Genomic DNA, 12,392 nt, shown 5'->3' on the forward strand with positions numbered 1-12,392 from the left:
TACTCACATACTTTTAAAAAAATGGATTTTCACTAAGAAATAAAAGAAAAAGATTTTTAGAAGTAAAAGGATTCCCAGAAACAAAAGATATTGCTTAATCCTAGGTCTAGGAGAGTGACTGCAAATGGTGAGAAATGCAAAAGAAAAGTGAACTGTTAAGAGAATTAGCTATTGCTTAAGTCATTCCATACTGGGAGAATTCAACTCAGTCTTCTGCAAGAGTTAGTTATGGAAGTTGATTGGAAATCATTAATATAATACATTGTATTAGTATCTAAGGTATGATATAGTTTGACAGATTTCCATTTACACTGAACTCTCCTGAATGTATCTAAACTAGACAAACAGAACAAACTGCTTTCAAAAAGAATAAAAATCTTGCCGAAACCGGTTTGGCTCAGTGGATAGAGCGTCAGCCTGCGGACTGAAGGGTCCCGGGTTCGATTCCGGTCAAGGGCATGTACCTTGGTTGTGGGCATATCCCCAGTAGGGGGTGTGCAGGAGGCAGCTGATCGATGTTTCTCTCTCATCGATGTTTCTAGCTCTCTATCCCTCTCCCTTCCTCTCTGTAAAATATCAATAAAATATATTTTAAAAAAAAAAGAATAAAAATCTGTACCAAATTTTTTAGATACAGAAAAACAAAGTGACTCGTTAAGCATGTACATATATTACTATGTCCATGGTTCTAATCTTAAAAATAAGAACTGCAACAATTCATTTCCCATCTCTTTAAGATTCACAATTAAGTTTAAATCTGTTAATATTTAAAAATACTTAGTGATGAATCTACAGATTATGAGTCAACAGATGAGCCACAAAAGATTCAAATCCTTCATGAAATTAGGTTATTTAATGATCCTATATAATAAAAGGGTAATATGCAAATTGTCCCCTCCACCGGGAGTTCAACCAGGGGGTGGGGCCAGCCGGCCAATCTCCCAAGTCTCCCCTCGCCTCCCCCCCCCCCCCCGCCCCTTGCCAACCCAATCACCCCCATCCAGGTGGGCTGGCCAGACCCCACTGGTGCAGGAATGCACTGGGCCTTTAGTAATATAGGTTGGCTTAAGTAAACAAAAAGGTTGTCATACCTGCATCTCTCGTCTCATAGGGTAGGTCCACTCCTTAAAAATAAAGAAAAAACAAAAGAATAAAAGTTAAATAACATTACAAAAAATGTCACCCAATTAAAAGTTAAAGATGTGACAGTCAAGCATGTGGATTTTAAGAAAAGATTATACTTTAAGAATTTCTATATAATTCAGCAGATTCAATTGGCTACAAAAACACCTGAAAATGTAAGTAACAAGAAACAAGGTATTCTTTAAATAATTGGCCTTCCAAAATTATGATTATATTACTTCATACAATGAATGGAATAGTTCATGAATTATAAGAATAGATATTCCAGAAGTTTCTCCCCCAAATAATCCTCTACATTACAGATATTAATAGACATTTTTTTACATTCATGCCAACTCAAATCAACTGGCAGTAGATAGCTAAAAACAAAGTGTGGAAAAGACTAAGGAAGAAGAGTGTTGTGATCAATAAGCAGTATCTGCAATGGATGAAATTAGAATGGTATATGACAAATATTTGCCATCTCTGATCTAAACTGCCAGATGCTTGTCAAACAGCCTTTCCCATATCTTACTTGGGCTTCAGATTCTGTCTTTTTAATTCATTTGAAATATACATTCAAGAAAGCATAGATTTCATTCTGTCTTTGGAATGTAGACCAAGATAAAGAAGTCGGAAAATAACGCAAAATGCCAATGGCAAAAACAAAATATTTTAAAAGTTAGGAAAAAAAACAAAGAAATGACAGTAAATTGACATGAAAAATCAAATACAGTACAGAAAGTCCTAATTTATAAATGGGTTGCATTCTAAGTTTCTAACTTGGTTGCTTAAAACTCAGAATTGTAAATAGTAATTAGGTTTCTGAAGTTAAAACTGGAAGTGTTGTTTTTTTAAAAAACACACAAACCTTTTATTTTAAAACTAGAGGCCCAGTGCACGAAATTCGTGCACGGGCAGGGGGAGGGGTGACCCTCAGCCCAGCCTGCCCTCTCCAATCTGGGACCCCTCTAGGGATGTCTGACTGCCCGTTTTTAGGCCCAATCCCACTGGGCAGTCGGACATCCCTCTCACAATCCAGGACTGCTGGCTCCCAACTGCTCGCCTGCCTGCCTGCCTTCCTGATTGCCCCTAACAGCTTCTGCCCGCCAGCCTGATCACCCCCTAACTACTCCCCTGCCAGCCTAATTGATGCCTAACTACTCCCCTGCCAGCCTGTTTTCCCCTAACTGCTCTCCCCTGCAGGTGTGGTCACCCCTAACTGCCCTCCCCTGCAGGCGTGGTCACCCCTAACTGCCCTCCCCTGCAGGCCTGGTCCCCCCCAACTGCTCTCCCCTGCAGGCCTGGTCCCTCCCAACTGCCCTTCCTTGCTGGCCATCTTGTGGTGGCCATCTTGTGTCCACATGGGGGCAGTATCTTTGACCAATGAGGGCAGCCATCTTGTGTGTTGGAGTGATGGTCAATCTGCATATTACTCCTTTATTAGATAGGATAGAGGCCTGGTGCATGGGTTGGGGCCAGCTGGTTTGCCCTGAAGGGTGTCCCGGATCAGGGTGGGGGTTCCCTTGGGGCGTGGGGTGGACTGGGCGAGGGGCCTGTGGTGGTTTGCAGGCTGGCCACACCCCCTGGCGATCCAAGCGGAGGCCCTGGTATCTGGGGTTTATTTATCTTCTACAATTGAAACTTTGTAGTCTGGAGCAGAGCCAAGCCTTCCGCTTACTCCATGGCGGTAGCCATTTTTGTTGGGATTTATGTATCTTCTATAATTGAAACTTTGTAGCCTTAAGCGGAGGCCTGGGCTGGCCAGGGTGTGTGGAAAGCTTGGCTTCCTCCATCACCGGGGGCAACCCTAGCCTCCTGCTCTTTCCAGCTCCGTGGCTGCCGCCATTTCTGTTTGGATTTATGTATCTTCTATCATTGAAACTTTGTAGCCTTGAGTGGAGGCCTAGGCCGGCAAGGGCAGGCGGAAAGCTTGGCTTCCTCCATTGCCAGGGAAACCCAAGCCTCCCTCCTGCTCTCTGTGGCCGTAGCCATCTTGGTTGGGTTTATTTGCATATTCACTCCTGATTGGCTTGTGGGCGTGGCTTGTGGGTGTAGCAGAGTGATGGTTAATTTGCATATCACTCTTTTATTAGATAGGATAATTTTAGGATTACAGAAAAGTTGCAAAAAAATTGTACAAGAAATCTCCTTTATCCTGATTCCCCAAGTCAGAAAAGTATTTTTAGCACATAATTTAGAACTTTTATACACCTATAATGGAAAGGGAGAATACTCCTGCAATGACAGCAGGCTTTTTAAAAAACAACAACAAACAGAGAAGCAACAGAAAATATATTTTAATATTAAAAACTGGTCTCAGCAATGTAGTAGTAGTAGAAGATTATAAATCCTGAGAAACTGTCTATGTAATGACAGTTTAAAAAAGGGAAAAAGCCCAGCTAGTGTGACTCAATTGATTGAGCATGGTCCCACGCACTAAGAGGTCGCCAGTTCGATTCTTGATCAGGGCGCATGCCCAGGTTGCGTGCTTGATATCCAGTAGGGGGTGTTCAGGAGGCAGCTGATCAACTGATGTTTCTCTCTCATCCATGTTTCTGTCTTTCTCTCTCCTTTCCTCTCTCTCTAAAAATCAATAAAAATGTTTAAAAAAGAGAGAGAGAGAGAGAACTTGGCCCTGGTCCGGTAGTTCGGTTAGAGCATCATCCCGATGCATCAAGATTGCAAGTTCAAGTCCTGGTCAGGGTACATATAAAAATCAACCAAAGAATGCATAAGTAAGTGGAACAACAAATCTCTCTCTCTCTCTCTCTCTCTCTCTCTCTCTCCCCCCACCCCATCTCTCTTTCAAAATCAATAAATAAATTTTTTAAAATGAGAATTTATGAATATGGACAACAGTGTGGTGATTGTGGGAGAGTGGAGAAGAGGGCATAGAGTGAATAAATGGAAAAAATTAAATGAAAAACAACAAAAAAATATAATTTATCTATGTAAAAAACTAATCTTTAAATGCACAGCTAAATTAACAAGCAAGTTAATCACTACAGATTAGTTTTGCCTGTTTTTTAACTTCTTATAAGTGGAATCAATTATTTTATGTCTGGCTTCTTTCATTCCACTTAATGTCTGGGATTCATCCATGTTGTCGTGTATGTCAGTTTCCCCCTTTTTATTTCTGTGCAGTATACTACTGTATGAATATTACACAATTTACTAATTCTCCTGTGGAGATTTAAGTAGCTTCCAGGTTTTGGCAATTATGAATAAAGATGCTACGAAAATGCTTTTATGTGCCCTTTGGTAGTCATATGCATTCATTTCTCTTGAATATGTAAGTAGCAATGGAATTGCTAGATCACAGGGTAAGCCTATATTTGACTTTACTAGACAATGCCAAAAGTTTTCCAAAACCAATTTACACTTCCACCAGCAAGGAATGGAGGTTGCAGTTGTTCCACATCCTCATCACAGTCATATTTTAAATAGCACTATACATGTGAGACATAAGACAAAGCCTAGGATTTGCTCAAACTGAGAAGTCAAATAAAAAATAAAAAGCTGGGCCCTGGCTGGTTTGGCTCAGTGGATAGAGCATCGGCCTGTGGACTCAAGGGTCCCAGGTTCGATTCTGGTCAAGGGCATGTACCTTGGTTGCGGACACATCCCCGGTGGGGAGTGTGCAGGAGGCAGCTGATCGATGTTTCTCTCTCATCGATGTTTCTAACTCTCTATCTCTCTCCCTTTCTCTCTGTAAAAAAATCAATAGAATATATTAAAAAAAATAAATAAAAAGCTGGGCCCTAGCTGGTTTGTCTCAATGGATAAAGCGTCGGCCTGTGGACTGAAGGGTCCTAGGTTTGATTCTGGTCAAGGGCACGTACCTTGGTTGCTGGCTCCTCCCCGGCTTGGGCCCCGGTTAGGGCTCAAGCAGGAATCAACCAATCAATGTGTTTCTCTCACATCGGTATTTCTCTGTCTTTCCCTCTTTCTTTCACTCTCTCTAAAAATCAATGGGAAAATATCCTCAGGTGCGGAATAAAAAAAAAAATAGAAAGAAAGAATTCACACAGGTAAGTTCCAATGAGCTCACAATAAAAACACTGACTAAAAAAAGGTGGTAGTGGAAATGAGCTACCATGAAAAGCAGATATAACTGAATGACATCCACAGATTGCAGACAATGAGGAAAAATTCAAAACACATATAGCCATGGCCAGTGAAACTCAGTTGGTTGGGGCATCATCTGTACACTGAAAGACTGATTCCCAGTTGGGGCATGTAGAAGAGACAACTGATTGATGTTTCTCTCTCACATCAATGTTTGTCTGTCTCTCTCTCAAAACCAATAAAGATATCTTCAGGTGAGGATTAAAAAAAATCCACACCAAACATTTAATATAATAAGAGAGTAGCAAAAATATGATATGACCATTAATTAAGAAACTAATTTTTAAGAGAGGCAACGGAATATGTAGAAATGAAAAAGTGCAATTGAATTTAACAATAAAAAAACAGTAGATGAATTAAATAGAAGAAAGGACACAGATAAAGAAAGAATTTGTGAACTGGAAAATAGAAGTGACCTTTCAAATGACCTAAATTCAGAGTTGGAAAATATGAGGTCTCAGAAGAGGGGAGGAATCAGATTGCAGTGTGCACTCTTTGAAGCACTTAGGAGCAGAAAGGTAGTAACATTCCTGCCTAAGTAGTCAGCACATATTGTAGCTAAACCCAGTGACAGGGCAGCTGTGGTCTAGCAGCCGCCATTGCAAGCAAGAAAGCAAGGCCACTGAATCTTGGCCGCTCCCCCTCACCCACCGGGAGCTGGCAGCAAGAACTAGCTAGCAACAGGGCCCAGAAGAAGCTGTAGCAGTATCAGGTTGCAGAAAGCACTATCTGCAGCCTTGAGAACTGGAGAGGCAGAAGCATTCCTTCCAGAGTGGTGGATGCATGCTGGGGCTGGTCCCCATGATGGAGGTCTGACAGCTGCCATTACTGGGAGAACAAAGCCACAATGCAAAAGCCTGCCTCTCCCAGGCCACCCTGCTTCCACCTATTGCAGCTAAGCCAAGTGGGGGACACCTGGACACCTAGGACAAGGAAGCAGCTGGTTCCAGGGGACAGCACTGGGATTTCACAGGTTTAGAACCCCATTGCCCACCACATTCCTCCATGGGGGTGGTGCTCTGAACAAAAGGGTCACAGGAGATGCCTACTTCCCCAGGGAATATAGGGCATTTTCACTTACCGACAGAGATCCAAGAAGACAAAGCAGTGCAAGAGAAAACTAAAACACTTCAGCACAACTTACTGGACAACAAAAAAACCTTCTTCTTATAGACCTGCTAAATAGAGTAGGATCACTCTTTTTAAAAAGCAGATTGCATTCCCATAAATGCCTAGGCAGAGGAAAAAATCCATCAAATACCATGAAACCAAGGCAACAAGGTATCTCAGAAAGAAAATGAAAACATCTCCTGAGAATAAACTTAAAGACATCAAAATATATGATTTAAATGACAGAGAATTCAAGACTGCAGTTCCTAAAACACAATGAAATAGAAGAAAACTCATGCAGTTTAATGAAATAAAATAAAATAGCTCAGTTGGTTACAGCCTTGTTCCGATACACCAAGGTTGCGGGTTTGATCCCCAGTCAGGGCACATACAAAAGGAATACTTTGCCAAAGAGATTAATCTTTAAAGAACCAAATAAGCCCAGCTGGTGTTACTCAGTGGTTGAGCATAGACCCAGGAACCAGAAGGTCATGGTTCGATTCTGAACAAGGAACATGCCCCATTTGCAGGTCGATCCCCAGTAGGGGGCATGCAGGAGGTAGCTCATTGAGGATATTTCTGTGTCATCAATGTTTCTATCTCTCTATCCCTTTCTCTCTAAAAATCAATAAAAACATTTTTTTAAAAAGGACCAAATAGTCACTTTCTCTCTTCCCAGAGCACACCCTTCTTTTCAAGTGTACTTTCTCAAGCTCCAAGGGCCCTTCTTTTGCCTCTGTAACTTGTTTCCTTAACCCATTTCTTCTATGCCTCATTTTTACTAACTCTATAATTTTCTAAATAAACTTCTCATAATTTGAGTTCTTGGCTCTGAATTCTTTCTTTGCAGAACTCAAGAACCAAGGTCCAACTTTATTGTTTTGACAATATCACCAGTTAATGTAAGGTGCCTTATCGCCCTCTCAGTTGGCTAGAGGCACCTCCTTATGCTTTCAGTCTCCTTTCTTGGAACCTAGTCAAGGTGGAGCTAAAGGTTAGGGTCCTTAGCTCCAAGAGCCCTTTCTCTTACAATTTGAAATAAAAATAAAAAAAGAACCAAACAGAAATTCTGGAACTGAAGAACTCAATAAACTAGTGAGCTTAGGAAGTAGCGCTGACCAGATGAAGGAAAGAAATAGTACTATGGGAGATAGAAATCTAGAAATGATGTAGATAGAAGAAGAATAAACTTGAGAGGAAAGAAAAAAAAGAGGGACGGAGGAAGGTAGGGAGGGAGGGAGGGAGGATTCTATGAGAACTATCTGACTCCATCAGGAAGAGCAATATAAGAATACTTGTATACCAGAATGAAAAGGGAGGGGGAAAAGAACAAAGAGCCTACTCAAACAAATAGTTGATGAGCCCTAGCCATTTTGGATCAGTGGATAGAGCATCAGCATCAGCCTTCGAACCAAAGGGTCCCGAGTTCAAATCCGGTCAAGGGCACGTACCTTGGGTGGAAACAACCCCCCCAACCCCCCCACCCCGCTCCCCCACCCCAGTCAAAGGTCCTGCAGGAGGCAACCAATCAATGTGTTTCTCTCACATCGATGTTTCTGTCTTTCCCTCTTTCTTCCACTCTTCCTAAAAATCAATGGAAAATATCCTCGGGTGAGGATTAACAAAAACAAACATACAAAAACCACAAAAAAACAACAAATAGTTGATAAGAACTTCCCAAACCTATGGAAAGCACTGGATCTTTGAGTCCAAGAAGCAAACAGAACACCTAATTATCTCAACCCCAGAAGGCCTTCTCCAAGGCACATTATATTAAAACTATAAAAAATTAGTGACAGGCTCTGGCCAGATAGCTCAGTTGGTTAGCAGCAGTCGGCAACCTTTCGGACCTCACAGACCACCAGTGGTCCCCGGACCACTGGTTGGCGACCACTGCTCCATAGGTTTCCTTAAACCAGCGGTCGCCAACCTTTCAGACCTCACAGACCACCAGTGGTCCGCAGACCATCAGTGGGTGACCATTGGGTTAGAGCAGGGGAGCAGTCAGGCATCAATCAGGCTGGCAGGGGAGTGGTTAGGGGGTGATCAAGCTGGCAGGCAGAAGCTGTTAGGGGCAATCAGGAAGGCAGGCAGGCAGTCGAGCAGTTGGGAGCCAGCAGTCCTGGATTGTGAGAGGGATGTCCGACTGCACTGGGATCGGGCCTAAACGGGCAGTTGGACATCCCTAGAGGGGTCCCAGATTGGAGAGGGTGCAGGCTGGGCTGAGGGACACCACCCCCCGTGCATGAATTTCGTGCACCGGGCCTCTAGTACACTTATAAATATAACATAAAAGTTAAAGGATAAAAACATTAAAAAAAGAGAAGACAATTAAAAAAGAAACATAAAAGGGGAGGTGGTAAAGGTCTGAATTTTCAAAGGGAAATGAAGGAGCATTCAGAAGAAAAAGAACTGCTGTATATATGAAATTTTCTTTTCCAAAGCCTAATGGTAACCACACTGAAAAAAAAAAAACAACAACACAAAAACACACAGACACATAATAGTAAAAAAGAGGAAATAGTAAAAAAAAATTTTTAAATCATAGAATACCACCAAACTAAAATAACAGACAGAAACACAAGGGAAAAGAAACAAAGGAGACACAGAGCTACCAGAAAACAAAAAATATAACAGCTACAAAAAATCCTCATGTATCAATAATCACCCTAAATGTAAATGGACTGAACTCACCAATAAAAAGAAATAGAATAGCGGATTTGATCAAAAAACAAAATTCAACAATATGCTGCCTTCAGGAGACACATCTCAGCTACAAAGACAAATAGAGACTCAAAGTGAAAAGGCAGAAAGTGATACTCCAAATGGCATCCAGAGAAAAGCAGGTGTAGCTGTACTTATATCTGACAAAATAAATTTCAAGATAAAAAAGGTAACAAGGGAGAGGATCCAAGATGGCGGCGTAGGTAAACACCTAAACTGCTTCCTCGCACAACAATTTTAAAACTACAACTAAAAGACAAAACGTCTATCACCCAGAACCATGGGAAAGCTGGCTGAGTGGAAGTTCTACAACTAGAAGGAAAGAGAAAAGAGCATTGAGACGTGCACAAGCGCTGAAAAGCTGAGGTACGGAGGCGCGCGAATCGGGCTGGTGGCGGGCGACTGGGAGTGCTGCTTTTTTCAACCCGAAGGGAGACAAGCTCCCAATTACTCCGGAATCCAGTTTCTGGGGAGACGCGGGGGACCCAAACACCTACGGGGAGAAGCTGGACTGTCTGTTGTCGGATTGGAAAGTGAGGGTGGCTTGCTTGCAGGGCTACGCACAGGAATAATTGTTTACTGTGCTGGGGTGCGGGACACAGGGACAGGGTCGGAGATGCAGAGCAGGCTTACTGGCAACCATCGCTGTTTGCCATGCCCTAGCCTAGTGACACCCTGAGACCCCGCCCCGCACAATCTACAAACCCACCCAAGCTCCAAGCAGCGGCTTTAGCATATGAATGGCCTGCCCTACCCAGCTTAACCTTGCAAACTTGCAGCCCTGGTCAGACAGCTCCAAAACCGCCAAACCCCAAGCAAAGAGGAGAAAACTGTAGTTCTCGCTGTAGCTCCTGCTGGGTGGCCTCAGACAGTAGCTGACCTGCACCCCATTGGAGATCCAGAAGCCAGTGTACCTAGTGGTCATTGAGACACCAGATTTCAACTCCTCACATCCATAAGTGACACATTCAAGAGGCAGACTCAGTGAGCACCAAAGCCCCACTGAAACAAGTCCTGCACCATATGTGTGTCTCCAGCACAGCAGTTCTTCCATTATAGACACAGCAGGTCCTCGCAGCCAATTGGCCTGGAGGTCAATTCCTCCCAGTGTACCAACAGCAATCAAGGCTTAACTACACCAAGACTTTGCACTCAGCCCACAAAGGGGTGTACCAAGAGCGTCCACCTCAGGTGATTGGGGAGGCTGAGCTACTGGCCCCTATAGGTCACCTACCAAACAAAGCCACTCCATCAACACAGGGAAGCAGCAAAATGCGGAGACAAAAAAACATGTCACGAAAGAAAGAAATGGAGGAAAGCAAACTACTGGACGACATAGAGTTCAGAACCACATTTATAAGGTTACTCAAGAATCTTCTAAAAACCGCCGAGAAACTTGATGAGTCCTCCGAGGAGCTTAGTGAGACCTTCAAGGACCTTAATGAGAATGCCAAAAAAATGGAAAAGGACCAGTCAGAAATTAAGCATACACTGTCTAAAATAAAGAATATACAGAAACTCAACTGTAGATCAACGTACCCCAAGAATCAAACCAAAGATCTAAAATATGAGAAAACAAAAAACACCCAACCAGAAAAACAAAAAGAAAAAAGAATCCAAAAATATGAAGATAGTGTAAGGAGCCTCTGGGACAACTTTAAGCGTACCAACATCCGAATTTTTGGGGTGTCAGAAGAAGAGAGAGAGCAAAATATTGAAAACCTATTAGAAGAAATAATGACAGAAAACTTTCCCTACCTGGTGAAAGAAATAGACTTACAAGTTCAGGAAGCGCACAGAACCCCGTATAAGAGGAATCCAAAGAGGACTACACCAAGACACATCATAATTAAAATGCCAAGGGCAAAAGACAAAGAGAGAATCTTGAAAGCAGCAAGAGAAAAACGGTTAGTTACCTACAAGGGAGTACCCATACAACTGTCAGCTGATTTCTCAGCAGAAACTATGCAGGCCAGAAGGGAGTGGCAAGAAATATTCAAAGTGATGAACAGCAAGAACCTACAACCAAGATTACTCTACCCAGCAAAGCTATCATTCAGAGTTGAAGGTCAGATAAAGAGCTTCACAGACAAGAAAAAGCTAAAGGAGTTCATCACCACCAAACCAGGATTACATGAAATGCTGAAGGGTATTCTTTAAGAAGAGGAAGAAGAAGAAAAAGGTAAAGATAAAAATTATGAACAACAAAATGACATCAAATACATACCTACCAACAAGTGAATCTAAAAATCAAGTGAATAAAAAATCTGAAGAACAGAATGGACTGGTGAATATAATAGAACCAGAGACATAGAAAGGGAGTGGACTGACAAGTCCCAGGGGGAAAGGGGTGTGAGGGGTGTGTGAAGAGATTGGACAAAAATCTTACACCTATGGATGAAGACAGTGGCGGGGGGTAAAGGCATTGGGTGGGGTGGGGAATCAGGTGGAGGGGAGCTATGGGGGGAAAAAAAAAGAGGAACACCTGTAATAATCTGAACAATAAAGATTTATTTTAAAAAAAGGTAACAAGGGACAAAGGTGGGCATTTTATAATGATAAAGGGGACAATACGTCAAGACAAAACATTGAGTATAGTGCCTGAAGAATAAGTACACAATAGATGTGCATTCAGTGATCATTGCACAGGATACTATGAATCATTTTTATTTTTATTTTATTTTTAAACAGCCAGCCTTATCTTCCTGAAGCAACTTGTCAAGCTGTGAGAAAGAAAAGTGATTAAAGAAATGTGTACTTTTGAGTTTACCTAAAATGAAATCTCTAAATTGTGCATGATAAAAGAAGAAAAATGGCTGCCGAAACCAGTTTGGCTCAGTGGATAGAGCGTCGACCTGCGGACTGAAGGGTCCCGGGTTCGATTCCGGTCAGGGGCACGTGCCTTGGTTGCGGGCACATCTCCAGTGGGAGGTGTGCAGGAGGCAGCTGGTCGATGTTTCTCTCTCATCGATGTTTCTGGCTCTCTGTCCCTCTCCCTTCCTCTCTGTAAAATATCAATAAAATATATTTTTTTAAAAAAAGAAGAAAAATGGGAAAATATATAGGGAAACGAGGTTCTGGAATATCATTTACCAAAAAAATTTTTTGAAGAAAAAAATTTTCACTGTCGAAACATTTTATATCAGAACAAGCATGAACATATGGGATAGAATTCAAAATTTACCTGAAAATTTAAGTGAAAAAGAGGCTTCAAGGAAATGGAAAGGTATTATAGGAGTAAAAAGTAAGTTATAGAGAATGAAAAATTATTCCTGTGCATAGGACAGATAAGTTCGCATCCTCCT

At 42.1% G+C, this 12,392-nt stretch overlaps 1 protein-coding gene across 10 annotated transcripts in view; it reads right to left on the reverse strand.

The window, feature by feature from the left end:
* Window positions 1-12,392, reverse strand: part of STYX (serine/threonine/tyrosine interacting protein) — a 204,035-nt gene that overhangs the window by 184,959 nt on the left and 6,684 nt on the right. For all 10 annotated transcript variants that reach the window (XR_013961449.1, XR_013961450.1, XR_013961451.1 and 7 more), the window contains exon 2: window positions 1,092-1,124. Coding sequence is in view for 7 of the 10 variants with exons in the window: in XM_080684625.1 (XP_080540751.1) it covers window positions 1,092-1,124 (33 nt within the window). In the remaining 3 variants the exon portion in view is untranslated. The remainder of the gene's footprint in view (window positions 1-1,091; window positions 1,125-12,392) is intronic.

Source organism: Plecotus auritus (assembly GCF_963455305.1).
Source record: "Plecotus auritus genome assembly, chromosome: 1".
Taxonomy (NCBI): Eukaryota; Metazoa; Chordata; class Mammalia; order Chiroptera; family Vespertilionidae; genus Plecotus; species Plecotus auritus.